Consider the following 26,523-nt stretch of genomic DNA (forward strand, 5'->3'; position numbering starts at 1 on the left):
GGTGAAAGGGTAAAAAGTCCCGCGGACGTGGTCCTACCCATAGCTCTGAGCAGCTGGCGCGGCACGCTGTAGTGGCAATAGAACAAGTCCTCTCCTTCAGGACAGGGTAGCTTGTTGCGGTTGTAGCCGTAGGTCGAGACTATCAGGCCCTCGAGCCCGTAGCGGATGTAGCTCGCGTACATGATTATTTGACGGTAGATCGGTAACGGCGTCTCGTCGCCAATTCCCTGCACCGCGAACAGCATCAGCGGCACCGTCATCGCCGGCCCCACGAACATGCCGTTCTGGAATCAAAAGGATTTTTTTTTTTTTTTTTTTTTTTTTTTGCGAAACGGAAATTATACCATTAGCTGTAGTCGTGCTGTTTGTGGCGCGGCGATTTTGTAAATTAAGTTATGGGTACATATACCTACGTTGCGCAGAGAGAGAAAAAAATAATGAAAATTGTAGGAAAATTCCAGCAAAAATTACCATTCTGCATAGTAAATCCGATGAAAAATAAATTTTTATTTTTAATAGTGAATATTATTGCTTAACAATGAAAATTATGGTTTGAAAAGTAAACCTTAAAAGTATCGGTAAATTAATTGTACTTTCTTGCATAGAAATTTTTACTGTTTTAACCATAATTTTTACTATTTAAGCCATAACTTTTACTGATAAAACAATAACCTTTACTATTAAAAATAAAAAATTTATTTCTCATCGGATTTACTATGCAGAATGGTAATTTTTGCTGGCATTTCTCTATAATATTCATTATTTTTTTCTTTTAGTGTGGTCATTGTTGTTTAGTAAAGGTGTTGTTTCAAAAAAAAAAAAAATTGTTTACGATGATGTGTTTGAAGATAACGTCAATGGATTAAACGTTTAATTCTAGTTTGACAAAAAAAAACATCAAATTTAAAATGTGTTTTATAGGCGTTAATTAGGAAAAATTTCCAGTGTTACGTGACCTTTAAAAAAACGTTGAGAACAAAGCTCAAAAAGTTTTTCGTTTCTAAATAAAAGAAGTTTGGAATAAACGTTTTAAAAAAGTTGAATATATCGGTTATTTTTTTCTATTTTGTCAACAATCACATGATCCTTAATGCGTTACTTTCCGAGTAAAATTTCGTATCCTTTGGACGACATTTGAAGCGAGGACCCAAAGCTATTTTATATGGATTTATGAATATTATTTGAATTAAAAAAGTATCTTATCATCGATAAAAACGAAAATAAAATAACTTAAGCCCTTATTTCCGGTATTACGTTATCCACACGGAAAAAAAATTTGGTTGAATTTGATTGAACCAACGAAAATTTGGTTTGAAACATTGTGTGTTAATCGGAGAAAAATATAATAAAAATCGATGTAAATTGCTTCGATACTTGAAAAAAAGCATCGATGACTACACAAAAAAAAAAAAATTACAGGGGTATATGATTAGAAAAAAAAGTGAGCGTATACGCACCACGATGCTGAGCGTGCTAGCGATGGCCAAGCCCATACTTTCAGCAATCAGAGAGCAAACCATGCACGTGCTTATGAACATTATGCACCTGTAGAGCTCCATCGGTTGATTGGTGATCGGGTAGACCATCGACAAGTAGAGGAAGCACAGGAGCAGCTGGAAAATGAATTGCGACAATCATTTTGATGATGGTACATTTTTTTGCAGATCGCATTATGTGTGGTTGTCTGTAGATGATAGATTGTCTGTCTTATATTTTTTTAATTAAAAAAAAAAACAAATGGCCCGTATAAGTGACTCCCAAGTCAATAGCGTGTTTGGTAGATACATTTTTGTTGAAATCTTTGAATAGATTTTTGGTATGTATTAGTATTGATCGTGTTAAATACAGATATAAAATTTTAGTTGATAATAATATTTGAATGACGAAAAAATTTTAGAATTATTTTGCGTCATTCATTCGTAAATGTCAGCAGATAAGGTGCAACTGTAGTAAATGTGTGTCTGTATGGATGACCGAGAATCTATACGTTTTATAGGACCTCAGTTTCATTTGGATGGAAAATTATTCTCTCTTTTCGATTTACTTGTTAATAAAAATGTCAAAGTACGATTCTTCGAAAATAAATTTTTTCTTTTTTCGTATTTAGAAACTCTTTTCTGGAGATCTTTCAGACTTAAAGAAAATTAACAAGAACAATTTTTGTGTATTTTTACCTAAATTATATTAGATGATTTGCAAATTCTCACTTTAGATTTTATTAGTAATTTATACTTAGGTTTTGCATAATCTCATACGTAATACAAATTAAAAAAATTTTTTTTTAAATATGGTGACGTTACGAAAGTCGAGAGTCTCTGCAATACTACACTTATACTGATCTAGTTCACGAAGAGTTCAAATCAGCGTAAAAAGTATCAATTATATATGAAATTAAGATAAACGAGTTTTACAGAGGCTTACAATTTTGATCCAATTGATCATTGTCGTAGTAGTTTTAGATATTATAAAAATAATTTCAAGCGCAACAAAATACACATAGAGGATGTGTATACACATACCTTTGAAGGGAGCTTACGTTTCAATGAATAGTTTTCATGATTCATTAAAATTTTTAAGATACATCACATTAAAGTGCATACCCATAGCTCGATTTTGCCACATTATCAGAGTCCAATACCGTCATAACATTGGAGTGGGGGAGGGGGGAGTCAGGTGAGATAGTCTTTCTAACAAAATAATCGTCCCGGCATAACCTGCTAGTGACTCGTTCCTATAATATTTATAAATACCATCGATATCTTTCGCTAAAAACTTTACTCATTCAAAATTCTTATGATCATTGTACGTGCGATATTAAAGAAGTAAGTACATTTTTTTAAAAGTACGTCAACTATAAGGTATGCAAACACACTTCATTAATGATATTAATTTTTCCATCTATATAAGAACGCACTCGGCCAAAAATCTGTCAGTCACCAGGAAATATTAAAAGTCGAAAAAGCTAGTAACAAAGTAGTGCTACCATGATTTTCAAATTAACAATTGCACTGGGATTAGCGCTATTTTTGATCTCTAGAACAGGATACGGTAACCCCGTGGGGCCGTCATCACTGATGAGACCGGAGGAGATAGGGATGCTTTTAAAAACCTTAGTTGCAATTAAAGCAACCGACAATTTCATGAAGAACCTAGCTGGCGTCGTGTCATCGGTTGAAGAAGATGTTAAAAAATTATCGGCAATAGACGGATCGTCAGGGTATGACGAAAAGCTAGAAGAATTTTTGACGAAGGGCGCCGTTGGATTGTTGGTACGCAAGAAGGAGTCGACAGTGCCGGCCACAGGATTTTCCGGACCGTTGCCAAGTGTAGTCAGTGGTGGTAATCTAACATCGGCGACAGCACGTACGGATGATGAGTTTGAAAACTCACAGTTATATCTGAACTCTACACTTATAGGTACATCCAGTATATATTAGAGTTAAAAATATAGTGTGAGCACTGAAGCAGGCAGCGATTACAGAAGCAAGCCATGGTTTTGGGTACAACTTTTTGGTTATTTTACAACATTCAGGAATTTTGTGCATGCTATGGAAGTATCTATTTCTATATTCGCACTTTTAATTTGATTGAGATATTTTTATTCATTTTAATTTTTTTTTTTAACATAATTAAAAGTACTTTTTTCAGTGTGTTTTATACTCATTTTTAGCAAAATTAACATGTAATGATTTATAAATTTTTTGATCATGTAAGACAATTTGTTTATGTAGAACAGCTAAAGTGTAAGAGTAAATTCTTGTTCTAATCCGTATATTTTATTGCCTTCCTTAAGTTTTGAATAAAAAAAAAAAAAAAAAAAAAATTAGCGATAACTGCTAGTTAGACCAACCTGCGCCGGAATGCTGGAAACTGTGAGGGCACAGAAATACGGACTCAAGTCGTACCAGCGATTGAAGTACTCGCGCTTGACTAGCTGAACCTCCTGGGGATCTGTAATAAATCGGTATAAATAATGTGCAAGGAACGTCCAAGTGCGTAGTGATCCAGTGATACAAAGAATTTTTACTAGTCGAAATCGTATCAATACCTAATAAGGCATTACCAGGACAAATGTTAAACAGTTATATATAAAATAAAACTAAAGTTTTTATTCATCGGTAACAGTGAAAGGCAGTTTTTGAAATTAATACGTTATTTTTGATGACAATTTTGATTTAAAATTAACTTGCTTTGATTTTGTGCCATTAATTAAACTTTTTAAACCAACTTATAAAATTATTTCAACCCAAAATATTAATTTTTTCTATGCAGAAATAAAAAGTAAATAATAAACAATAGGTTTTACTTTACAACTTTATGCGAGTCTCATTTTACACGAATAAAAAAAAAAAGAAACGTATATTTTGAGCCATTAACTCGGTGCTTGTTTTATGAATTCAAAAAACTAAGCATACACTCCAGTACGTGGTACACTTCAATTAAACTCTGCCGATTTCCTCGAAAACCATATACTGTGAATTCATGGATGGCACGAATATAGTATTTTGATAAACCTATATAGGTGTATTATATGCAAAAAAAAAAAAAAACTCACAGTGTAACAAAACGGGCAGCATCGGTATGTAGAGAAAGACGATGAGGCAAGTGAAGCAGAAGCCAAAGTTGAAGAGCGTCTTGGAGCCATCGTTACCGATATCAAAAAACAGCCCACCGATGATTATGCCCAGGAATATGTGGAGCGAGATTTTCAGGTACATGTAATTCTGAAAACGATACAACACACAATCCTTTGTAAAGTTGTTACACACACGGTAACCGCGTATTTATTTCGGGATCGGTAACAAGAGGGAGCACCGTTAGTCGCGCGCGGCGATTTCGTCCGCACGCGAGTCGATCTGTAAAACGATACGAAAAATAATAGGTGCCGGCCGGAGTTGTAACACACATCGATCGGTATCGCGAATCGTCGGCCGTTGCAACAACAATACAAGTGTCCACGGTTGTTTTGAAACGAGGTCCATAGCGAATGATGTACACGCGGAGGCTTACCCTATCACGGTAGAACTGGAGCATTTTCCTGCGATAGAGAGCCATGAATTGTTCCCACCAGGCGATCTTGATGACCTCTTTGGCTGTTGTCGTCCTCGGCGGATGGTGCCTTGGCTTTTGTTGCTGGTGGCCGTTGGTGATCGGTAGGAGTGGTAAGCGCGCGTCCGTTTTCTGGACCATCTTGTCGACGAGTTCATGTCCGTACTCGCCTGCCGATAACTCCAGGACTTGAGTGGTGCGGCCGCAGGAAGAAGAAATCGTTCATTAGCTTTTTTTTTTTTTCAGGTACGTTGTGCTGTATTATATGACAAGGTGCAAGAAAAGATGTGAAAATGTCTTTTCGATCCTATAATGTAAGGGTACTTTATACCAAAAAAGTCAAAGTTGTTGAAAAAGTTTTCAAATATTTTATTTCAAATTTAGAAATATACTTAAAAAAATATTTTTCCCATTTATTTTATAAAATAAAATTTATTAAGGAAAAAAATGGGACTGAAGTGTTATGTATTTCTACAAAAATGAGTTCTTTTTGTTCTTTGATTTTTTTTTGCATGAAGTCATATTGACGTTTTAAATGACGTAAGTCGTATATAATTTGATAAAAAATTGTTCGTAAGCACCTAACTCTTTTATTATTAATCTTAAGACAAATTATTAAGAAAAAAAAATAATATTGTAGATGTAGATTTAGAGTACATAAATTTTTCTTTAGAATTGAATTTTTTGCACAACACGAGTTTTCTTCCATAAAAATCATTTTAAGTAAGAAATAAAAAAAATCGTTCGACAGCTAATCTTTTATGTTGACATTCTAAGGCAATAAAATAAAACTTTTCGATTTTTAAGAATTATTACTTCGTGCGATACATTTTTACGTAGTATAATTTTATGCTCTAACGATAGAGAAAATATGAGTGAATCTTACGCAACACATCATAATTTTTTATTATAGTTTTCAATGATGATAATGAATGTTGTAAAATAGAGTTATAATAATCACGTAAGCAATCATTATCAAATTCACGTGTTCATTTCACAGTAAAAGTTACCACCCTTTTTTCATCAGCCCCTCATCTTAGGTTTGATCCTTCGAGTGGTATAATATTGAAATTAGCACACATTCACAAGCAAAGTAATAAAGAATCTTGAAGTAATTTTATTAAAATTTGCAAAAAATCTGCTTTTATAACACTTTTTCGAAACCGTGTATTGCTAAAAACTTTTTGTGTTAAATAAAATAATACCTATTCAAGCTACTATATACGTGGGATCTGTTTTTTTCAGAGCCCCAATAACTTTGCTGGAAAGTCATATACAGTTACACCAGATGAATGAAAAAAAAAATTTAGCAGAGAAAGTTCGACAATACGACAATCAAAGTTAATTCGCACAAGGAAAACGACTTTTCTCAATAACCCAACCCCATCGACATTCAGCTTCAGAAAAGCCTTGGCCATCACTAAAAAAAAAAAAAAAACAGTAAAAAATGTATACTCACTAAAGTCCGCGGGGTTGTAGTGCTTGGGACACTCGATGCCCAAATGCCGGAGGAAAGGCACGACGTCGGCCACGGGGCCACGGTAAGCGCACTGGCCCGCCGCCACTACGTAGACGTTGTGGAATTTGGCGAATATACTGGCGCTCGGCGTGTGAATCGAGCAGATGACCGTGCGGCCGTTGAGCGCCACCCGTTGCAGCAGGTCGATGCACTGCACCGACGACATCTCGTCAAGGCCGCTGAAACAGATTTTTACATCCCTTGTATACCTATTTTACGTGATTTAAATCCCCTTTCGCGTTTTATCTCTTTACGCGGGTGGTACACGAGGCACGGAGATTTTTCGTTGCCTCACGCGTGATGGTGCTACGTATTTGGCAATTTTGCGGTTCACGAAAATTCGTGGGCCGTGTGTACTTACGTCGTCGGCTCGTCGAGGAATATCGCCGGAGGGTTGTTGACGAGTTCCAGAGCTATGGAGAGCCTCTTTCTTTCGCCACCGGATAATCGCTCTGTGGTCGTGTCCCTCGCGTTGTTTAGCCTCAATGTTTCCAGGATTTCGCTTATCTGGGAAATTTTTGTTTTGCAACGTTATGTTTTTTTCCTCACTTTTCATATTCATAATTATTGGAGTTTGAAATGGTAAAAATTGCATCGGATTGCGAGAAGCAGCGGTAGACGTACAATGAAATATAATTCGTTTTTTTTCAATAAGTGTTATAAATGCATCTTCATTTATTTTTTTTACGTAACTCATAATTTGAATTATGAATAATAATATGTATTATTATACCATCATGATTACGTAGTATGCAATTAAAAAAATAAATAAATAAATGGCACACCTAATTTACATTAGAATGAAAATTATTACTTGTAATTGAAGTACTTCTCATGAATTAATGTGGTAGTGGAAAAGTAAGTAATAATTTTTGAAGTACAAGTAATTGAAGATGTAATTATTCAGTTTAAATGTAAGTGATTATGTTATTTGCTGTTTTTTTGCAACAATTAAAAATGTATAACCAGGTAACTTAAATGCATCATTTTAAACAACAAAGGAACTTAAAAGCATACATGAAAATAGGGCCATATAAATAAAATTGTCAACAAAAATATAGAGATAAAGTTTTGTAAAATAAAATTTCAAAAAAAACAGATTTTTATCGATATAAGAATATCGTTGAACGTTGACTCGAACTCAAATATATAAATACACTTTCTACGGTTATAATTATTTTATGGGAAGCTTAATATGTACGTAAAATTTTCGTTCAAGATTTTTACTGTCAACAAAACGAGCAAAAAAGAGTACTTATACACTAGATTTAAGATAATAACTTTTGTCACATTATAGCTATAGTTGAGGAAACATTGTAAAATTTCAACAAGTTGCTAGAGCAAGAAATTAACAACTTTTTACTATCCTATTTTAATACAAAAATAAATACTAAAATGCACTTTACTGTAATTAAAATTAAATCTACTTAAAAAATTTTTTTTCGAATTAAAATAACTTCAAACTACGATCATGTTTGGCTGAATAATAAAAATTAAATTTCAGCCACGATTAAAAATAACAAATTCAATTTAATTTCAATTTTCCAAAAAAATTATTTGTATAAGAAAATAATAACTTGAAGTACTTGAGATTTGATTCAATCAGTAGCATTTAATTGAAATATTATTGTAATGATATCACTTAAGGATCAGTCTATTTTCCAACGATTATAATTTTCAATTTGATTACTTAATCACAGGATGGTTTAGGAAAATTTTTTTGACCTTTTTCTATAAAACAAAAGTGATCCAAAGACATTTAATGTTAATAAAATATGCAAAAAAAGTCAAATAAAAAGTAACCTAAAAAAAAAAAAAAATGCAAATTAATAAGTGTCCGTTTGTAACCAAAGGGCCAAAAACGCATCATCTTCTCGATCTCACCATCTCCCCAACAGGACAGCGCAATCACGAAAACGTAGTTGCAAAACATCGTACAAAAAGTATGCAATACCTACTCCCATGGCACTGCTACGTTGCTCGTCCCAATAAAATTACAAGCCGCATCCCTACGTAATTCCTCTCTAAACACAGTGGCCGTATACAGTTGTCGTAATACACGCGGCTATTCTCCTCCCCGCGGCACTTGTATACGCCCACAACTATAACTCGCCAGGAATTTTAATTATCGCATCGCACAAACACATATAAGTGTACGTGTATTGTGCAATAGAAAGATGATACACCCGACTCGCTTTTCAAAAGCAAAATCCATCGCCGCATTTAATGATATTTAGGTGCACGCGATCGTGCAATGTTTTTTTGTTTAGGGATTCGGTGAATGCACGATCATAAAACAAAAAAGGACAAAGATTTCTTGCGTCTCTGAAATATACTACCACCTAGTTATGTACTTGAAATATGAGCTGTCCTCCGTCCAATTAAGTATACGCGAGAATTCGATGAAAACAGAGTTTCGTAGCTAATAGAGTGAATGACGTTTTCAATGCAAGCGCCAAGGTCAAGTTCAGGCTCTTGCCGATAAAGTCAAGGACCGTCGAGTTGTTTGCCAATGTCGTTTGGATTGCGTCGATTATTGCTCGCCGACGCGACTAATCGGCACTGCAATTATTATTATTATCATTATCTATAGTCAATCGTGAGTAAGATAGAAAATTGAGCAAGGATTTTTCTGTCTCTTCGGTGGATTCAGAGAGCTGATCGATCGGGAGAAAGCGTCGGTTGGAGAATAACGCGGTCGGGTCGCCTTTGGTTCATCGGGAAGATGAGCAACAGAGTGCAACTGTTTGCTAAAAAAAATAATAATTAAAATAAAACAAAAAAAAACTACAAAAATGACGGTGGTAGTATCATGTTGTCTACGGAATAATTTCCACCTAAATGAGTGAAAAGCTGCCAAGTTACACAAATTACTACGTTTCATATCCACACAAAAATATTGTGTGGCTGTTTTTTTTTAAATAATATATGAGAGCGTAATAATTGCAAAATGCGTGTGTCTGATCAATTTACAGCTGTTTGTATTTTTACAAACAAATATTTTGTCCAAAGATTTCTTGTAGATGTCTTCTATAGGCGGTGAATGTCTACCTGACAAACATTTTTAATGGCAAAAGTACCAAAGACGTCTTTCAGGTTGACATTCGACTATGTGCTGGGTTAGCTGATATCAACAAATGTACTTGAGAAACAATTAAAATCACTGTACTGAAGATAAAATTATCGTAAGAACAGTAAAAATTCCACAGTAGATAAAAAGCCTTTGGCTCAGTAGCTTTTATGATTTTTTTTTTGTTTTTTCCTATACAAACACAGTAAATGTGAATTATTTTGAACGAAAAGTTGAGTTGAGTATACACCAAGCACATGGAGAAATCAAACATCATGTGAGTAATTTTTTCTAGATTATTCATGTAACATGGGGCTTAATTTAGTGTACATGACAGTATAGTACCTACGGGAACTCATAGTAAAAGGTAGTTGTTCTACAAAATAAAAGTTTTTTCGTTCATAAATGATTTTGGATAATTTTTTAAATTGAAAATAATTCTGACTTTTTGTCTGAATTTCATGTTTAGAATTGCAACTTGCACCCATAAATTACCCACATTATGATGAATTGTTAAATATCCACTAGCTATAACGTAGATATCATGAATTGCTCGTTAGGAAGACAAATGTGTTTTTGAAAATTGGCTGTCTCAGGAGACATTGATCCTCGATAATCAGCCTCAGTTAATCCCTGCGTTCCTCATTTTTGCTTTCTTAGGGAAAAACTGACAGCATCGTTTAAGTAGGTAGTAATTGCATTTTATTATTGCTATTGGTTGATTTTATTTTTACCTTGGTATGATTTTGGTTTTATTGCTATTGTTGATTTAATTAAAATTGTAAAATAAATAAATAATTTTAATGGAGACTCATGTCAGATGTTATCTATGAATTTATTTATTCAATCATTTTTTATAGATATTTTTATTTGTATCATATACTTTTTCTTTTACCATTTTTTTTTTTTTTTTTTTAATTTATTTTATAATTTTCTGAGCTAATTCATAATAATTAACCTTTTGTGATAATAAATTATAAAACCTTTAATACCTACAAATTATCAAATAAACAATCAAGTTGGATGTAAACTCATACTCATTTATTTATTTTATTCTTACTATGTTTTTGTTTTCGTTATTTAACTTTTTTGTTTTATCTTATATTTTATTTGCAAAAATCCGAGTAATTTTTCCTTCGACTCTCCGTATTATCCCGCCCTACTGCTCATTTTACCAACATCTAATGACAGTATAAAAATCAATATCTGTGATCGGATATACAGTACACTTTGAATAAATTATTGATGAATATTCTACATATTTCTGTAACACAATACGAATCTCTAAATTTTGCCCCAAACATTATCGCACTGCACACGCAAAATGAGTTTCTCGTATTCACAAAAGTTATAGTTTGTTTGTTGTAATAATAATCCAATCATTTGTAAGCAACATCCAAAGTACAAAAATGATTAAAATTAGTATTCATTGGTGACAGTAAACACCAATAAAATTATGAAAAACGTTATAAAATTGTAATCCTGTTGACGAAAAATAAAAATTTACTGGAACAAAAAAAAATACTTGAAGACGGAAACCCATGCTACGAAATGCTATAGTACACAAGAAAGAAAAAATGAAAGTTCTTTAATAGCTTCAGTTGCTAAATAGACGAAAGAAAATGAATCCACGCAATCGTGCGGAAAAAAACGCACACGTGCCACTCGAGTTCCACGATCGTGTATACTTATATCCCAGCACGAGTCTCGTAAATGCTAATGTATAGCACGATCGGCTAGTAAAAAAAATCAACTTGGCCACGAATACGTTTTATAGGCTGTGGAAAAAAAGTTAATCGTAATTTTAAGTGACTCTTTAAATGTGTTTGCCGAGGAGCAGCTCCATCCACGCTACATTAGTTCCTTGTTTGATATAAGCCATCGCCGCTTCCCTCCCTTCTTCTCAAGCGACTGAAGTTTTGTAAATATATATATATTTTTTTTTTTCTTTTCATGCTCTAAAACAACCGAAAAGACAGAGATTTTTCGGGCACACGGAGTACTCAGGGGACTCAAATATTTGGCTACACTTTTTCAAGGCACGTACCCCAAAGGCCACTTCTAGTTTAAATCGATGTTTTTTCTAGAACCGTCCACTTGATAGAATCAATATTACCTTCCCTCACGCAATGTAAAGAGAGTATGTATTGCGTGTTGAAAAAAAAAAAAAAAAAAAAAAAAAAGAAAGGAAGCGACAAAGAGTAAGAGAGAGGGAGGGTATTAAGGGCGACTGTGAGCCAAGACTTACAACTTCCAGTCTGGCGGCGGGCGCGACTTTGTTGCCGAGCTTGAGATCAGCCGCGAAACGCATGGCCTCGAGAACCGTGAGCTTCGGCTGGACGAGGTCCTCTTGCATGATGTAGCAGGACTTGCGGCGGAAGTCCCGGAGATCGCGGGGCTGGCCGTTCACTGTTATTATGCCCGCGGCTCCCTCGTATCTGCAAGTGTGTTGATTAATAATTTTAATTTGATGCACATCACTTGGACTTTTTTTTTTTTTTTTTTTTTTTGGAACTATGTTTTTTGGAACAAAAAATGGACAAGAATTGCCGAAATTCTCATGTATTGAAATATTTACGCTATGCAGTTGAAGTGAAGTTTGTACATGTATTCTTTGAGTCCCTTTTTTCTTTATAACTTATAGATGTAGACATCCTTGTGCACAAGAATTATTTCAGTTTTTTAAGAAATGCAATTATTTGTTAGCGTAGGGCATCATTGGTACAAAGAAATAATTTTTTAATGACTACTTATAACACAGTACTTAGTCAAATTGTTTTTAGCAAATGTAATGCATAACAATTTAAAAGGAAAAGAATTTAGAAAAAAAAAGTTTTCAATTATTTAAATATTTGCATTCAAATGGACTTTACTACAACTTTTGGTATTTAAAATTTGTTTTACGTATCTGCCAGAGCAAAATTACTTCTTGGTATAATACTGCAAAATATTGATGAAGGAAAAAGTTTTCTGCAACAAATAATGCACTTATTCAAAATGAAAAAAAATTTTTATCTAAAGTGCTTAAAAATCAACGAAATAATAAATTTTGCTCACGCCTGGTTGTAGAAAAGGTTAATAGAAAAAAAAAAAAATAAAAAAATAATTGAAAGACCTATTAATTTTTCACCGTCTTCTTGAATTTATAAATTTTTACCTTATAGTATGTATTGTATTCTCATTATAAAAATCGAAAAAACAACTTTTAACTTACAAGAAAATATTTTATTCATTTATTCAAATCACAAAAATAGTGTAGATATTTTTTAATCTATTGGTACTCGAATCGTTCCACCATCTATGTATTAGCTGATTAATTACTTATAGTTAATAATCGATTTTCTACAGAAAAAATGATTGATGAGAAAAACCGAATATAATCATCAAATTATGATCCTCGAGTCAAAACATTGTATGATGGACAAAAAACCGATATATAGGTGTAGTTCTAAAGCAAAAGCATATGCATTAAAACACTAATTAGAAAAAGCATGATTTTTCAACTACGCACTCAGTGATTGACACATGCTCGCATTCTTGTGACTTGAAGTAGTACGAACATCTGAAGCGTACAGTTATTTAAATATTTTCTAATGCGCACACCATGAAAATACACGTGCATTCGTTAATACCAAAAAAATCCTCAATACAGAGTGCGCGCAAAAGGGTGTTCCGGGGCATGTATACATAGTCATTTGTCGAGGTCATTCTGCTAATCAACGAGTTGGTATACCGTACGAAAGAAAGAAGGCACCAGAGTGAGCCAGCGATGAGAAAGAGCAGTACCATCGTGACTAGTCAAATTCTTTGTTTGTTTTTTTTTGCAAAATCGATAATTTGCCACTTCTGCGTATCATGACTGCGCGGGTGCGATTACGGCATTTATTCCTTTAGTTGCGTCATAGGCGTGTATATTCTAGACGTAACAACTAATATGATGGACTTTGATCGATTCCGCAAACCGCTGTACAAGTACATAGTTACATAGCCGTGAGAATTCAGCGTGTCACTCTAGTTTGTACCGGCTTGTACAGACCTGGGCGCGGACGCTTTTTCAATTTTTTTTCATCGTTCAAAACAACATTTTCTTTTCAATTGCTGAAAAATTTATAACATATTTGTCCCCGAGTCGAAATTTGTATTATATATATATATATATATATATATATATATATATATATATATATATATATGGACTTTCGAGACGGTGATATGTCCGTTAGTTATGGAATAAGTGTGCTCAATCTGTAGTACTTCATGGAAGAGTAAAAATAACGTGAAGTATAATTGGAATTTGGTGATGATTTGCATTTAAAACTTGAGAATGAAATCTTTTATGAAAATTACGAACGAAACAACACCCCATTTTGTAATGCTATAAATCTGATATAAAAACTGATAGCAAGTTTTGCACTCTTCACGAAAATCTCCATGGAGCTTCGTTTACATAAAAAAAATTCAAATAATCGGTCATTGGCATCATAATTTTTTTTTTTTTTTCTTTTTTTCTTAAAGATACCCGAGAAGGTCACAATGTGCGCAGCGAAGCCATAGTAAAGTTCAAGGTATTATTACACACTTATACTACAGCAAAGAAAATAAAATCAAATAACGTATGAGTATTTTAATACTCATAGTACATAATAAAGAGGTTGAGCATGTACACGCGTCCCGTAGACGTATGAAGTACACTTATACCAACGAAAACGTAAGTACGTATTATGTGCATGAATAACTCAGTGCGTAATATACAGATTGCTTTCCCGGTCAATATGAGTGACCTAATATGTATCGATCTTCGTTTTTACGCTCGTCTTTCAACTCGTAACTGTGTAACTATACGTAACGTGATTGATAGGATGTAACGTGTACGCGTATGCATGTACGTATGAGAAAATAACAACGCGTACAATTATCATGTGGCATCGGTATACGTAACTCGTGATATAACCGATAAAGCTTATCTGTTCACGCACGAGTTTTATTTTTATACCTACACGTATTGTGAGTATTTTTAAAAACAATGAGTAGGAATGCACACGGTATATGTATGGACATAGATGTATGCCATGTTCGGAGGGATGGGAGAAAGCGGCGTATCGATCCTCTCTGACGTGGGTCTTGTGCTCGATTGTTTCCCTAATAATTTATTGCAACTTTCCAAGAGCTAATTTTAGAAAAATGGAGCATCTGTACATTTGAACTGTTTTCTTTTGTAAGATGTCCTGTAGTAAAAGAATAACTTATTTAAATGGTTTTTTGATTTTTTTTAATAACTCACTTCAACCATTGCCTATGAGAATAAAAGAATTATTTTTCACTACGATAATCCGACTTCCATTCGTTTACTAGTTTAAACAATAAAAAATAAAACAGCTCCAAGTATCATATGGTACAGAAACTACGATAATAAGTTTTAGTAACTTCCAAGAAAATAAAACGAGCGATTTTGGGTTTTCCCATGGGCTTTAAAACCTTACTCTAGGTTTCCTAGCAGTCAGAGCTGATTCAAATCAATTCCAAAATTTTTTTATTAGTCCCAAAAGTCACGGACTTGAGAGCAACTTTTTAAATTATTTTGTAAACCAAAAGTGATATCGAAACAGGTTAGATGACCCCGGTACGTCATCGGCCAGTTAAAGGCACAAAAAATCAGGACTAACCGTCGATTCACCGTCATGCTTCTCTCGAGCAATCTTTATTTTGTCTTCAAGGCAACTGCTTCGAATACATATTTATATTCAGAAGCTGCATGTTATATATAATGGAGTCATCAGTCAAAGTTTTTTTGCAATTCATACTTTTAAAAACATCTTGTTTTAAATATTCGATGATTATATTATTCGAAAGGTTTTACATCCAAGACAAAAACCAAACACTTGAATATGAAGTTTATTTATAAAAAATGCATTTCAATCTTTGAATAACATATACTCCTCGCACGTATATGATCAATTGAAAACGTTTAAGCTAATATCGCGTGATTTCGTATAAAAATCAATACCAAAATGCTGCCTCGAAGTACGTAAAACGTGGCAAATTATTGCTTCTTTTGAAAAATATATAAAAAAGCTTATGAGGAGCCCTCCTTTTTCTAGATATGCAGGAGTTATTGTACGATCAAACAAAAGTGCCATTTTAAAAATGTACTAAGGTTCTCGATTCCTACCGTATATTTAATGTAAATACACGCAGGTGGTGATCAACTCACTTGTATCCAGCCAGAACGTTGAGCAGAGTCGATTTGCCAGCTCCGGAGGGCCCGAGTATGGCAGTGAGCTCTCCAGCCCTGAATTGCCCGCTCACACCCCTCAGGATCATTTTCGAGCCTGTAACAAAAAAGTCCTGTGAGATGAAGGGGTTGATTTTTCTGATCAAGTGCAGTTTGCAGTTGTATCAAATAACGTTGAATAACGGGATATAGGTGCAAGATAACAACAGAAACAAGTTCCATATATACGTGTGCTCTGAGGGGCACTGGAGGCGACTTCGCGAGTGACGAATGATAATTACAGTCGTGACTCGCCTTTGGTTCTGGATGGTGTTTGTTTGATTGTAATTATCACACGGATGTGCTTTCGGGATCGTCAAATGCTCGTTACTCGTGTGAAAGAAATATGATCAGTACAACGGTTATGTGCATTGCTTTTTTTGTCATAGATGGGTATAGTACTTGAGAACTTTCTCAAACACTTTGGCCTATGTATGATAATTAAATAATTTGGCCATTTAATTAAGTTACTTAAATACATCAGTGGAATAAAATATTCTAATTATTATTGTTATTGAAACAATACAGTAAATAAAATGTATGATAAATTCAAAACAAAAAAATTTTTTTCATGAAGTAACTCAAAATTTTTTTTTATTTAATATTTTGTACATTTTGTTTTAAATTAAAAATTTCAGTCAACAATAACTCATCTACAACATTCGAAATAAAAAATTTCAATTTAATGCAGTTAATTATTTGAATTATACTATTAAACACATTTGTATTTTAATTAAGTACTTTATAATTTAGTTCACTTGAATACTTTGATGAATTACAAAAGTAATCGATAATTTATTTTTATAATTTTGATCAAAAATAAAGAAATTAATAACTTATCTCAACAACTTCAACCAAACATAAAGTTAATTGATACTTTATTTCAATTGCTTTGATTAAATACCAAATTATTTAATAATTAATTTCTATTTTTTCAGTTAATTATAAAAGTGATTGATGATTTATTTGTATTTATTGTTTGTATTAAAAATGAAAATAGTTTATAATTTATTTTAATAATATTAATTAAATACGTATATAATTGGGGAATAATACTCGTTACTTTCCTAATGCAATTTAATTAACTCTGAATGATAAATCATTTTTTCATTAAATACTTTTTAGGCACGATTGATTGATATGAGTGCCGTATATTTTGGTAATTCAATTTCCAAACTCATATTGATCAATAGTTTATTTGTCATATTCTTTATTTTTTCTATTACAACTGATTCTCGACTTTCGATACAGACCAGAAGCAAAAAATTTGTTTCAAGTCTTGGGCATTTGCTCAAAAAATCACATTCATTCAGCTTGCAACGATGAGCGCAAAAAATCGTAAGTACTTATATACGATGGGTAAAAAAAACTGTTTTTGTAACAACGTACAGCACACAAAATAGACTCCTTTCGAGTATTTTGTAGACACGTGACTATTACTAAAACTCAGATATACTTTATGATGAGATGACAAATCTTGGAGTGAATTATCATTGGTTGAAAAGAAATTTTTGAATTCAGCAAAAAAAAAATTCTCCAACTGAGTCGATATGCAACTGCGAGCCATGAGATGGTAATAATACACGCTATTTTTTTCATCCGGCCCTCGAAGCTAACGGAACTAGTACTCGGGAGTGGACAACAAAAGTGCGCTATGGCGATGTTTCATCACCGATAAAACCCATGTACTTATCGCGTGGGGAAAGTTACGCGGCTGTTCTTCGGGTTCCCGAGAATAGTGTGCAACAATGGCGCATCTACATACGTGACAATCATACGCGATATCAGTCACCCGCGCCGTTCTCATGCGCCTCTTTTCAGAGACATAAACAAAGCGAGGGGGGACACTAACTCGGCGCTGAGAAAAAAAATGCGTGAAACTCGGTTTTCTTTGTGTCGAGGAAATTTTTGTATTCCAGGATGGTGTGCGGTGCAGAACTGTGGATGACAAAAAAAAACATAAGAGAAAAACAAAAAATTGAGGCTCGCGCGTGATTGTAATGCATATACATGTGATTTGCGTACTGGGGAAAAACATGACATGTATATATCATGTGTACGTAGGAGTCTTGGGATTATTTCGTCGGTTAATTAATCGTCGAGTGGAGTTTTTACGCTACGCACTTGCTTATTTCGATCACTTTGACATTCAATCGGTTGCTTTTTTTTGTCAAAGCTTTTCTTTTTTATTTTAATGTGTAATTATGCGGAGCCGAGTCGTCGCGGTGGATGCTAATGTACGATTTGCGTGTCAATGCAATTTGCCAGAAGACAAGCTGATCTATGAAAAATAAAGACACGAGCTTCGATTTGTTTACATAAAATTTCAAAAAACGAGATCACCGAGCAGTGCTTGTAGGTTCCAGTATGCCAATGTGTGGCTTTATCACACTGGAAAAAAAAATTGTTTTCAATAGAAATAAATATTTAATTGCGAATAGGAACAAAAAATATTTATTTTAATAAAGTAAAAGTTTAGTTAACTTTATTAAGTACAAAATTATAAATAAATCGTTTATCTGATACAAATGAATAATATTTGATCTGAATAAATATTTTTTTTTATTTAAATACATCTTATTTGTTTTCAAACAAACGTTCGTTTGGACTGACGACAATTTTTTATTTTAGAGTACCGACAAAGTATAACACTTGAATATTATACGTCACGAACGAAACGCCTTACAATATCTTTGGATTACTGAAGAATTTAACTCGTAATAGACTCACGAGTATGTCTATAGTATGGGCGTGTGGCTATTACGTTGTGTACGTGGAATTATTACGCCGACCACCGCCACCGCATCTGTAACCCAGGGAAATAAGGCCATGCGCTTACTGGCCGCAAGTGTTGAAGACGAAAGCAAATGAAACAGAAAGACAAAACCTCGATTTCGTTCGAGCGAGGCTTTCATCAAGTGTGGCGGGTCGTGCTTCGCTGCACTTGATTTTTTTTTTTTTTTTCCTTTTTTTTACGCCCTTGCCCAGATAAGCAGTAAATTCGACGCAGATAGTGAATCTGTACAAATTCATGTCTGTAAAGAGCATAGGCACATCATCAATGTACACACAAGAGGCACTTTACGTATATCTACACAGAAATGTCTTAAAAGTGACGCATAAAGTGACGACGACAAAGGGCTTTGTAAGCAAAACTTTAATGAGTAGGTAGTTTAACCATCATCAGATTATCGTGATGGTTACGTTACAATATACTCGATTTGTTAATCAAAGATACGTTTGTTTTTGGGGTAGGGGGAAGCAGCTATTGACCCAAGAATTGCTAACAATCGACACAATAATCTCCTGACTTGTTTTCCTAAATCGTCGAGTGCCAGGAAGAACGCAGGGTCGTAAATTGTAAACGACGATTCAAGGTGCTCCGATTTTATCTCGTCGCTTGAGAGATATAAGGTGCCATTTTATCTGAGTGCAATAAAATCATGACAAACTGGGAGAAAATAGGAAAAAATCGTGATTCAACAGAAGAATTTTTATCAAATTGTTGTAGAAACATCTGATACTGCGAATTTTGAGTTATTCAAAATGTCAATGTCCACAAGTTACAGCAAAGCAGCCACTCATAAACTGTTCCTCCAAAGCGTATTCAATGTGAATGGAAACTGATGTGTCCCAAGGTCTTCAATGATAATTATGTTTGTTAATGAATCATTCATTTGACATAAACAATTATTTCTATCAGTGATAGTGTTATCCAGCGTATGTATCAGTTTTACTGAAAAAATTACTGTGCAGTGACCAGAACTTTCAAAACAAAAACAATGACCAATGTATGTTTCAGTGAAACTCGTAATTGTACCCTGTAAACAGGCTGATGAAAAACAATGACCTTATCGAGCGAGTTGTATCGCTGAGTTCTGTAACAATAAGTGACTGAGGATAACTACAGAAAATTGTGTCCCTCGTCATCGTGTTGAGAAAGTTTCTACACTGTGCCTTTATTATCGCACGATTGTTTAACAATTTTTATTGATTCGTCATCAATGTCTCAATGGAAACATTTTTATGGAACAGCCCTACATTAAGAGATCATAAATCATAGTGGGCGTAAAAAATTTAGAAACCAAAATTGTTTCCCTTCTTCGAGATGTAAATTTATGAAACAGTAATTTGAATATAGCTTAAAAGAAAATAATTATCAGCTATTCATAATAATCCAGTCGATTCAGAAATGAAACATAAAGTTTTTCTTTTTTCATCAATAAATAAACAAAAATAGATAAAGTTATATCAACAATTTTCATAAGTGGTCAAAAAAAACTGTTTAGAGTACTTAAACGATTTTTTATTTTATTTGTAAAATCGATGAACTCCTCTGATTAAAGTCTATTCTACCTTTGGAAACAGCGTGAGCCGAAACCTACCATTCCAAAAACAGGCATGTAACCGACTTTATCGATTGAAATACTATTAAAAGTGGTAATTTACACCTTTTAATCTAGAAAAATTAAAAAACAGTTGGTTTATCAAGAAAATTAAAAATGCGAATTTGAATTTTAGTTTTCAGTTTGTAAAAAAATAATTTTTGTCCAAAAGTTGGGGAGGGTCAGAAAAATAATTTACGTAAACAAGTCCGATTGCAATTCATGCAATATAATATTTTTTCTAGTTCATCAAATTCTATGCTTCTCAAACTCATTTTTTTGCGCAACGTCCTTGTTTACTTGATACTCGTACAAGTTGCACGGGGTATACACTAAATTGTAAAGCAGATCCCATATGGCATAATTTTACCAAATTTTGAATAAGGTTTTAGAAAAATCTTTTTTCCTACCTCGAGCGTTTAGTCCTCGGTAGGAAAATCTTTCACTTACATAATATTACCATCGACACAAGACTAGTTCCAATGGCGTACAAATATCCCAATAAGTTTTCGGACCAAACGTAGGATGCTTTTTCGTTGAATTGCCGATGTATCATCGCATTTTGTTTGGATTGTTCTAAAAAAATTACGCGACTACAAGAGAGTCGCTGATCTGTTGCTCATTATATATGCGGGGCCGAAGATTTACGGGAGAATGCGGGTTATGCGGAACGACGAGCTGCCGTGGTGTATCGATGACGTTGTGTACGCACTTTCCGTTAATGGCGTTGGATGAGTAATACATCCATCAGGATGGTATTTTTTAAAAAATTTTTTTTTCCGGATAGAGTGCATGATTTTTACAGTATTTTGCTCATAGCGCCTGTTTTGCTATACGCTTATTAATTGCATGGAATTTTTGCATTGCGACGTATGGTGTTGAGAACTATAATATACTGACCTTAAAAATACACAACGGGAAAAACATTGTTTTTACAACATTCAAATGTAGTAAAATAGAGTTTTAAATTAATTGTGAAAACTTTTAAAATGTCAGGTAATGTTTCTAACTAATCGTAGATTTTATCATCTGGAGGACAGCACTTAAAGTATAGGGTGGAGCTAATTTATCATAATTTTTCAGTAACATTTAAATTGTATTTTATTTATGTGCATATTATGGAAATTTATATAAAAATTTCCCAACCTTACCGATTGGATTTTATCATTTAGATAGTAACACCTATCAATGCTACCATTCGTAAGAAAATTAATGTAAACGTGTTAAAAAGTTTTTAATTATTGGAAAGTCAGCGAAAATTTTCAACATTTTTGCAACGTTTTAAGGTTGAGAAACGTTTTTTATGCGTTTTTAAAACGTTGTGTGCTGCTAGGGTGGTTTTTTTTTTTTTAATTAAGAAATTTTTCCTAACTGCTGCAATGAAACTCAATTCGTTGTTTCTTTATTCAGTCATATGTTTTAAAACGTATTGGTTCTATTCCAAGGAATACGAAATACTCAGTGTTTAATGATACTTATAAGGTAACATAATATATATATATTTTTTTTTAATTTGACCTTAACAACAGTATGTTCTGATTTTTTTTCCTTGTTATCAGTCTGCTGAAAAAATTTGTACATTCATATAGATTTTCTTATTAATAAAAAATAGTTAAAAAAACAAAAAATTACATAAAATATTTTAAATTATTCATTTGTTTAGCCTCTTAACCAACCGATCACTTTATTTGTGGTTTTTTTTTTTTGGAAATGCAGATGCATGAAACAAAAAAGTTACTTTCCTTTCACAACTGCGGTTAATAAACTGCACGCGATTTATCATCAATTCTGCCTGCTGCCCAGTCTCATACGCATTACAGACCCCTCTTTCGTTGATCATAATGACATGTACACACTTTGTTACTTCTTTATTGGTGTCGTCGACCAATCACCTACGGAAATCATCAGTTGTACGTATATCAAAATCTCGTATCCTTTTTTTTTTATATGCACACAAAGTTTGGTTGACTATAGTGACGCTTCCACAGGTTTTTGTTGAAATTATTACAACTCGATAAAAATTCCAGACAATTTTTTCAACCACCCACAAAAAATGCGACAGACGAACAAATATTTTTAAATTGCTTGGAAAATATACAAAAATCTTGATGACACCATACATGCCGTATTTACCCATTAGTCTACGCAACTGAGATCGCAGTAGGAAAAAATGAGATAAACACGATGTTGTTTCGGTTAAACAGTCCTCGTCCATGTATTCTATACTATTTGGGTATCGATCAATGCATCGACCATTTTTTACGCTTAACGTTTCTTTCCTCATCAAGGCCGTTGCTCTATCCAGCCAGTCCGATGATCAAATCGGCACCAAAAAATCGCGTGCCAAACAAACTTGACCTTTCGCCATACTTACGAAGCACGACCTTTCACGATTGGTGCTTGCAAATATATATATGTCTGCATGCCCGTTTATTCAGAGGTCGGATTTTTCTATACAATATATATGTGTCTGACCGATGGATACTTTGATTTATCGAGTCTCCATGAAGCCAATACTTGTTTTCGAGAAATATTCGTTTTTTTTTTTTCCTTATAAGAAATTTTCTGTTTTGGATGATTTATTTAAAGAACAGTTATTGAAAAATCTTTTTTATCTCGCCCTTTAGTAAGCTGTGCTGTTTAAAAAAAATTTCTGATTACGATATTTATAGGCTCGTTTGCACCTTCCATTTTTGGGAAAGCAACAAACGTAACAAAATAAAAAGCCTACTAGTTAATGAACAAACGAAACTTTGTAATATTTGTGAAAAGAGATATTACGTCAGTAAATAGCTCCCTTTTCTCATAATAATTAATTTCTTTAACTGTATGGACGTTTTATTAAGGGGGAAAAATACATGATCACGAATAAAAGTGTTATAAACACTGAAAATTACATACGACTTTTTTATTTAATGTTTTTTGGACAAAGTATTAAATCCAATACTTATGAGAAAATACTTTTTTTTTTTAAGTATAATTTTTTATACATCATAGCGAATGTTTTTATTTAGTTTTATAAATTAAATTAAAATAATGACTTTTTCTCTCATATGGTGACAACTCATGTCTTTGTATAGAAAATTGTATATACTAAAAAAAACATTGTGTTTACCCAAATCTATTTTTTGAAACACTTCAATTTCTTATGGGAAACAATAACAAATATGCATACTACTATTTAAATACAGTTTACCCATTATTTTAAAATAAAACTAAGAAATAGCTGAAAATCTCTTAGAAGGACAAAATAATGAGTGTTATCAGCTTAAATTACATTTTTCTCTAATAGCGTGTCATTAAAGCGAATGAATCATAATCTTATCGATACCACCTATCAAGTTTTCGAGCCATATGAAGTATGATTATCCTCTCTCTTGGTATTGCAATAAAAATGATGTCCAGCCGATAAATGGAATAATGTAGTCCATCAAGCTGTATTAAAAAAAAAAAATTTGCACCCAAGCGTTAGATTGACCACTGATGTTTGTAGTTTTCCACTGAATGATTCAGACCTTTTTTTTTTTTTTTTGACATCAGTTACCGTCGGAAAGACAAAGACGCGTCATAGCTCATTATGTCTGGCCTATAATACAGCATCAATATATTCAAGGCACAGTTAGTTAATTTTGAATTAGTAGAATTTAGAGTGAAAAATAGCTTTGACAGCATACAAACTGTGATGGTAATTCTCATCTTTTGTATCAAATTAAGTTGAGATTCTACAAAAATTAATTTTCACATATCTTTGAAAAATGAATTGAACATTTGGAAAATTTCAACTTTTAAAATCTTGGTGGTTGCAAGTTCGAACATAAGAAAGATGCCTACAAATATTTTTTCTTCTTACGTGGTTTCCGTACGTAGTATAAGTAGCTTCTAAAAAAATTGAATTTTTTTTTTTTATAAATAACAATTATTTATAAGGAAAGAAATATTATTTGGACATCACTGGTGAATAACCGTTTTTCGTTATGCTCTATTGCAGATAAAGTACAATAGTCAGGATGTTGAGGATAACTTTATTTACACTTGCAGCTTTTTTGGCCATTGCTACAATTATATACATATTGCTACAGTATAGCATGTAAAAAATGTATTACTACTTATAATGAGGATCTACCATATTGTAAAAAATAATATAAAAAAATAGTAAATTACATAAACTGACTAAGGAGTAAATACTCAAATAAGTCATTATTTTTTTTATTTATTAATAAATCTATGGTTATTTTTCTAATATTCCTTTTAAATTTCAGTGCACACCCAATGATGACTGTCGCTCACGTGAAATAGTAAAATGCAACAGTGTCACCAATAAATGCAGTGTGTTACTTGATACCAAAGAACTTTTAGTAGATGAATCGACGGAGGATTTTGGAACATTCAGAGAAAAAAAGGACCTTTCTCGAAGTTCACCTATGCCAGATACAGCTCAGATAAACCTAGTTTGATAAACTAGATTTTATGTACACACGTTTTGTGTTTTCAGGGACGTAGAAAAAAATTGGCTAAAGGAAAATATTAGAAAAGTGTTGTTATTATTTTAATTATTAAATTTTTTTTTTTTTATTCAAATTTTTCGTACTCGTAGAGTAAGTATTAAGGTGATTTGTACGGACACACCCTCCTACATTTATGTGAAGGGTTTTGATCCGCACCTTAACGAATAACCCTTTACCCCACCTTCCATTACCCCACTATGAATCCATGATCTCTAGCCCCACCTTTTCTAAAACTAATCCCTTTTATCCTTCATTTTCATTCCACCTTTGACCAATACTGCCCTACCATCCTTAAATAGTAATACACCTACCCAAAGCGCCAGTGGAGCCTAACCTCGGGTTGCTCTGTGCTGCAGAACTAGTCACGAAGATTGAGAAAAAATTTAGCCAACGAGCAGCTATGAAAAATTCTCTGATTCCAAAATTGATCTGAGCTTGAATTCGAAATACCCATGCCCCTCTACATGTATGTAAAGCAGCCGTATAATTCAAGCAGACATAAAGTAAACTTGAGCTACAAGTGCTTTTATATTATAAATATGTTGACAAACTAGTAACGCATCAGTTACATTTGTTTTGGATATAAAATATCTTCGTAATTATTCTGTTTAAGTAATGAGTAATTGACACCCTACAACTGTGTCTGATCTTTAAATCTTAAAAAATGTCCTATCTCAAATATGTATTTAAAAAAACATCGCATCTTGGCATAAGAGTATAGAACCTAACATTTCAAGATAAAATAATTAGAAAACGATAGTTCCCAAAATATACGTCAGTAAATAAGTTCTTATTTGGATCATTTTTTTATTTTCCTTTTTTTAACTTCGTTTGAGTAAGTCATGATTTAAGTCGAAACAAAGCTTTTTACAAACCAAAATATAGATATGGTAAAAAAACAAAGTTAAAATGTATATTATCACATAATGGCTCTGTTGGTAGCTGGTCTGACTTAAGATTTAAGGCTGGCGTTGAAATACCACTCAAATGCAAGATACTCTATCAAAACATTGTGAAGAAGCTTTCGAAATAATTTTTATTTTTAATTTATAGGGGCTATGTGTATGAGTAGTAGATTGAAATTAATTTAATCATAAAATAGTTTATTGTGCGTATTTTACTTTAAAGTGTGTAATTATTGAAAGAGCTGCAAATAATCAAAGCGTTTACAGTAAGAACAGCGGTGTGATGTAATGAGGAAAGCTGAAAAAACAGATGTATAAGGTAACGAAATCAATCAGAGAGAGTTTTTGGTTAACTTTCAGATAACAATTTCTAGAAAGAAATGTGCTGCATACAGAAAAAAATGATTATATTTGCAATAATCTGAAATAGCAAAAAATTATAATACAAAAGTTTTTTTATATATTATGACTATAAGAGTGAGATGAAAAATGTGAGAATCAAGATCAAGATCTTGATCTCATTGTTTTGTTACAACTCTTACATTTCACGAGGCATATACTATGTAATAAAAAAAGACTTGTTGATACTCTGTGACATTATTATTTCTGTTTATTATAGATGTAATTTTAATATAAATATTACTCAATCATTATAAATTTTTACTTATTATGAAGTTAAAAAACAAAGAAATATTTAAATTTGAAAAAAAATATTGACTGAAAAACATTTTTTAATTTACAATATCTAGTTTCATATGAGCTGTTTTTTCATTTTGAGATGAATTGAACTTCAATGTTATTATGAAATTTAACGTTATT

The 26,523-nt window shown here is 32.9% G+C and overlaps 1 protein-coding gene across 1 annotated transcript in view; it reads right to left on the reverse strand.

The window, feature by feature from the left end:
• The window catches only part of LOC106642883 (ATP-binding cassette sub-family G member 1), a 43,982-nt gene that overhangs the window by 553 nt on the left and 16,906 nt on the right, over positions 1–26,523 (reverse strand). The window contains exons 3-11 of the mRNA XM_089598576.1: positions 15,850–15,967; positions 11,887–12,076; positions 6,930–7,075; positions 6,509–6,747; positions 5,011–5,237; positions 4,556–4,724; positions 3,851–3,951; positions 1,458–1,613; positions 38–284 (exon numbers count right to left, since the gene is read on the reverse strand). Coding sequence (XP_089454702.1) covers positions 38–284; positions 1,458–1,613; positions 3,851–3,951; positions 4,556–4,724; positions 5,011–5,237; positions 6,509–6,747; positions 6,930–7,075; positions 11,887–12,076; positions 15,850–15,967 — 1,593 coding nt within the window. The remainder of the gene's footprint in view (positions 1–37; positions 285–1,457; positions 1,614–3,850; positions 3,952–4,555; positions 4,725–5,010; positions 5,238–6,508; positions 6,748–6,929; positions 7,076–11,886; positions 12,077–15,849; positions 15,968–26,523) is intronic.

This window comes from Copidosoma floridanum, unplaced genomic scaffold (genome assembly GCF_036245765.1).
Source record: "Copidosoma floridanum isolate Cflo_tuat_1 unplaced genomic scaffold, Cflo_Japanese_pri ptg000001l, whole genome shotgun sequence".
In the NCBI taxonomy this organism is placed as follows: Eukaryota; Metazoa; Arthropoda; class Insecta; order Hymenoptera; family Encyrtidae; genus Copidosoma; species Copidosoma floridanum.